Here is a 5,198-nt window from a genome sequence, read left to right as displayed (position 1 = left end):
ATTTACCAGGGTACTTATGCTGATGATAAGTAGTAGTATATACTGATGAAATAGTTGAAAAAATACAACCGAGAAACACCAGCTAACCCAGCCACCACCATAAGGTCCATAACTATGAACCGTTAATTTTATGCAAGAACAATTCTAGATAATGTTAATTTGATATTTTATACAGTCTACTCAAAGTTTAACTGTTGTAAAGTGAGTGCATATTTTAAAAACTGTCAAAGCTCCAGATATAAATCCGAAATTAATTAAAGGGTCGAGGAATAATTGCAGCAATGATATCACAACTTCAACAAAACCAAAAACACTTAACTGCTACCAATTTAAATAAAGAGTGTAGCACCAGTGATAATGATGATAATAATACAATATACTAGCTAGGAATCTGACCTAGAGAGAAAAGGTGAAGACTAAAATCACGACTATATATTTGACTTGATACTACTAATAATAAGAGTTGAAAAAAAAAAAAAAAAAGAGTACTAATGGTGAGGACAGAAAGTGAGCAAATAGCTACCACCAGTGCAAGTGGCAATACTAGTGGGATCATCGTAAGCATAAGAGTAAGCTTTTGGACAAGCAGTCTTGAAAATTCTTGAGTAAGCAGTTGGCTTACAAGATTGTGGATTACCAAAAGTACCAGTGCAACAATATCTTGGAGAATTGAAAGCAGCGCAGGCACTTTTACAAGCAACAACTTGCCTCTTGTCATGAGATTTCACTTGTAGACCCACTGGGCACATTGTGTTTAAGTCACTCACACAACCTGCATAGCTACATTTCCCTGCAAAATTTTTATCCATTAATTTGGTGTAAGCTCTAATACTGAGATTACTTTTACAGAAGTGCAGATACATTTTTAATGGATGATGATGGTGACAGCACAAATTACAAACACACATCTAAAACGAGTTCAAGCTTTGTCACTTCCATATCTGGATTTGGTTGGGATTCTGCATAGATTCCCTGCATTTTGTCGCTGACGGAAAGTGATAATAAATGATACTCCATTGCTTTCTTGTTCGGAAGGAGCTCAAGTAGATTGTTAGAGTATATTAGCTTGTATGTGACCTTATTGCACTTTTCTCAAAAGTACTTTTGGTTATAAGAAGAAGTTTGTGTTTGTTAATTAATTTGAAAAGTACTTTCGAGCATCAATTAGTTTTTGGCCAATCTGTAAAAAAGTAATTCTACTCGAAACTACTTTTTCTATTTCTCCAAAACTGCATGCTGCTACTCGAAAGCACTTTTAGCTTGTACAACACTTCAACTTTGAAGGATAAAAAAAACACGAGAAGTTTGGCCAAACAGGCTATAGTCCACTAGTACAACCGGAGGATTCACTAACATTTATTTTTAATTTTAGGGAAAAAATGTGAAGACTGATGGAATGGTGTTACATTTTGACATATGTGCGGGCTTGAACTACTTTGACGAAATAGTTTGATAACATTAATTTATAAGGAAAAAATGATATTGTATAGTCGCTGTGAAAATAATAGCCGAAAAAATGTATAAAATTTGTATATATACACATACGGTATGTTTATATAAAAATTATACATATTTTATACACGTTTTAGGCCACGATATATAAATAGTTGTTGGCGCGGAAAAAAAATGATAATACCAATTATAACTTAATCCCTGGAAAGGTTCAGATTCGTAGATCTAAAACTACTCACCTAATCCTCGAGAAAAAAAGTTAACGGAAAGGGGATGGAGTGGGACTAATAACATGTAATGTCGAAAGTACCCCTGCTACAAAACTAACAAAACTTGAATGATAGGAAGCATAGCACTAATCCAGGACAAATAAGTCAATCAAACACTTCAATGTCAAAAGAAAGAGGAGAAATTAGGCAGGGATTCTCACCTTTGCCCCGGAATGGAGTAATAGAGATGGCAAGATTGTAGCCATCTACGAGACTCACATCATAGAAATCTTGGTCATTACCCAGAGTAATCTCAGCGAGTGTAGCTGGAGGGGTCCCACCAATGCCATTACAAAAGAGCGCACCACCACAGTCCCCAGTAGCACAGCGCCCGTGTCCAGATGCATCAAAAGAGCAGCCATGCCGACCCCAGACTCGACCGGACCACCCAGCCGGTAGGCTAAGCCTGTAAGCCTTATTTGGGAGCAGCTTGAACCCTCCACGAGCCAGAACCGGCTTTCCTGCACTTGGCTGTATCCCTGGCCAAACTGGGTGGCTACATTTGTTGTACATTGTCATTGTTGTAGCAGTGACTTCTACTGTTATATATAAAATAAAAAAAGATATTAGTAATAAAATTAAAACAGATAGCCAGTTACATGAACAAGAAATTGTTGTGTACCTGGGATGGCGAGAGAGGCCAAAATGAAGAAGGGTATTAGAAATTTTCCCATGGCTAAGCTGGAGCTGTGAGAAAAATGTGAGTCAGTGGAAAGAGCTACTAAGAGGAGTGTAGATATTTCACCTTTAGAAATGGTTTATTAGAAATGGGCCTTTTTATAGAAACAAAATAAAACGGGCAGATACTAAAGTACGGTCACTTTGTATACTGACCGAACAATACTAACATATTTGGCTAAGCTCCAAAAATCAACTTATTTGAAAAGAAGTATTTTTTTTAAAATATTTTTGGCGAGAAATAGTTTGTGTTTGATTAATTAATTTAAAAAATACTTTTAAACAACAATTAGTATTTGACCAAGCTTTTAAAAACTGCTTCTAAAAAAAATGTATTTTTGGATTGAAATTATTTTTTTTTCTGTTTCTCCTAAAAAACAATTTTTTTAAAAAACTTAGCCAAATACATCAACTTTAAAAAAAATATTTAATATTAAAAAACTTGGCCAAACAAGCTACAAGATTGATACGGAGTGACATAACAAAAGCTAGTAAGGGGTAATAATTAAGTGTCCCGTTTATGAATAAGGTGAACTTGCTAGCTGTAAAAGTTAAAAAACGGGAAAAAGGATTAAAGAGTTTGTACCTCAGGAGGCCCTCCAATCCTCTTTAGCTTATGCCCTTTTTCTTTTAAGAGTAAGCAGAATAAAAATTTTGGACTTAATAACCCTAAATGGTTTTCAGAAATTGGAAGAATTGAACTGAGTTTTAAAAGGTAAACTCATGGGACTTATTCACCTTTTTCAATCACATATTATTGAATCGAAGTTAACTCGAGAGAGGGAAATAATTGAGATGGTATCCTATGTTTAGGCATTTCAACTGAAACTACAAAATTGATTAACTGCATTGTTCTCTCTTCAAAATAAACGATGGACATAAAGCAAAGGAATTAAAATTGGTACCTTATTATCTACTCTTCTACTTTTCCTTCTTCATTTTCTTACCTAATCTTCAAATCATTGGTAAAATGAGAGTTCAATCCGGGGGAGTGTGGTAAGTGATGGTACAAGAAACTTGCATCTATGTCAAGAGAGATAATTGTACATTTGTACTAGCCCTTGGATTGTAGAACAGTATAAGGCAAGGTAATTATTAGAGTATCTTTTTATTCTACTTTATATTTTTTAATATAGTAATTCATATTTTATGTTTCTTAAGATTTGATATAGTACCTTTTTAAAAAATATTCAATAGTTTTAACTATAAGCTTTATCTAAACGGAGTATCAATTATTTCTCACTTATTTTTTTTATTTCTCACTTAACTAATTACTTCATTTGTTGAGATGAAACGTTAACAATAAATTAGAAAGAAAAAAAGATACTAGCTGGACAACCTTTTACTTTTCTAAATCGTTAATTTTTTTAGAACAATTTCATTTGCCAAAAAACTAACATTAGGACCTGCTAATTTATTCCAATGTATTTTAAACTATTTCAAAGAAAACACACTTACCTTAACTAAAGTTAAACATGATAGTTTCTTAACTTTGTCCTTGTCTTGACAAGAAGGACGCAGAACCTTGTTTCCTTTTCTTTCTTTTTTTTTTTTTATTTCGGTGTTCGATATTTATATTGGGGCATGGCTAAATTCGAATTCGTCGGGAGGTTTCATATCAGAGGTAGAGCTTTTCCTAACAAAGGTGACTCCATACCCAAGAACTCAAATTCGAAACCTCTGGTTAAGGATGAAGAGAAACTTACTGCTCCACCACAACCGTACCTTATTTCTTAATTAATACTCCCTCCGGTCCAAAATAAGTGATTTTTTGGCCTTTTTTTGTGGTCCAAAATAAGTGATTTTTCCAGATTTCAAGAATGAATTAATTATTTTTTTCCTACATCATCCTTGGAGTAAATAGTGTTGGAGTATNTAAAGGTTAAAATGGTCAATTTCATTGCTAATTAATGCTAAAAGATGGATTTTTTAATCTGTGTGAAAATATCCAAAAAATCACTTATTTTGGACCGGAGGGAGTACTTACTACTATGAATTGCATGTTAGGGGCCTGCAACCTTTTCCATTCGGAGGGGATGAGTAGCCATAAGAGGAGTCCGAAACTTTTCTAATACTTTTTTGGACAAAAAACACGTTTTTACTACTAAAAAAAAAGTTACTTAAATACATAATTCGCAGTACTTTACTGCGGATTACTTTAACGAAATTTTAGCCGTTAAAGTAATTCGCAGTAAAGTACTGCGAATTAGTTAAAAAAATAGTGATTCGCAGTATTGTACTGCGTATTATTTAAAAAATATCTTTTTAGCTAATTTGCAGTATTGTACTGTGAATTACTTATTTGGCCCCACCAATAATTAACTGACATAACAATAATTCAAACACATAAAACGTATTATTGTACTGCGAATTCCTTAAAAAAATTCTGCACCCCAGGCTCGGACTTGCCTTATTTAAAGGCGTTTCAGTTTTATGAAAATTCATTCAATACAAACTTTTAACTTCCGTTCATACTTCTCTCTTCTTCTTATCAATTATTTTGTTACAATGTCTGAAGAGCCAAAAATAAGGGTTTCATTATATTGGGGGGGTGAGGTTGTGCTGGAGAATAACTCTGTGAGGTATAGCTCACCTCCACAGTGTCATGTTAAATTGCCGCTTACTATGGAGTATGATAAATTGGTTTCGTTGTTATGTAAAAAAAATGAGTGTGAGGAAGCGTTCGGTTAACCTTAAAGTAACCGGTTGGTTTCCGTATTCAGTGACTCCGCAGGGGTTTGCTTATTATTCTGAGTTTAACATCGAGGATGATGAAACTCTTAGAGATTTTTTGCGGAT

General features: G+C 33.9%; 1 protein-coding gene across 1 annotated transcript; it reads right to left on the bottom strand.

Annotated features, from left to right (window-relative positions):
• LOC109228397 (thaumatin-like protein) lies at positions 295 to 2,508 on the bottom strand. The gene is made up of 3 exons (XM_019393536.1): positions 2,344 to 2,508; positions 1,883 to 2,260; positions 295 to 790 (listed from the first exon to the last, which is right to left on the bottom strand). The coding sequence occupies exons 1-3, from the start codon at positions 2,393 to 2,395 to the stop codon at positions 489 to 491; spliced, it is 732 nt and encodes a 243-aa protein (XP_019249081.1). The 5' UTR covers positions 2,396 to 2,508; the 3' UTR covers positions 295 to 488.

Source organism: Nicotiana attenuata, chromosome 1 (genome assembly GCF_001879085.1).
Source record: "Nicotiana attenuata strain UT chromosome 1, NIATTr2, whole genome shotgun sequence".
NCBI lineage: Eukaryota > Viridiplantae > Streptophyta > Magnoliopsida > Solanales > Solanaceae > Nicotiana > Nicotiana attenuata.
This window is presented reverse-complemented; position numbering and strand designations above follow the sequence as displayed.

What these genes read in the sequence shown, in the direction of transcription:
- LOC109228397 (XM_019393536.1), bottom strand. Translation starts at nt 2,395, where the DNA reads ATGGGAAAATTTCTAATACCCTTCTTCATTTTGGCCTCTCTCGCCATC. An exon ending in GGCCTCTCTCGCCATCCCAG is followed by an intron (nt 2,261 to 2,343) that starts GTACACAACAAT and finishes TATATATAACAG; the next exon opens with TAGAAGTCACTGCTACAACA. An exon ending in TACTCCATTCCGGGGCAAAG is followed by an intron (nt 791 to 1,882) that starts GTGAGAATCCCT and finishes AAAATTTTGCAG; the next exon opens with GGAAATGTAGCTATGCAGGT.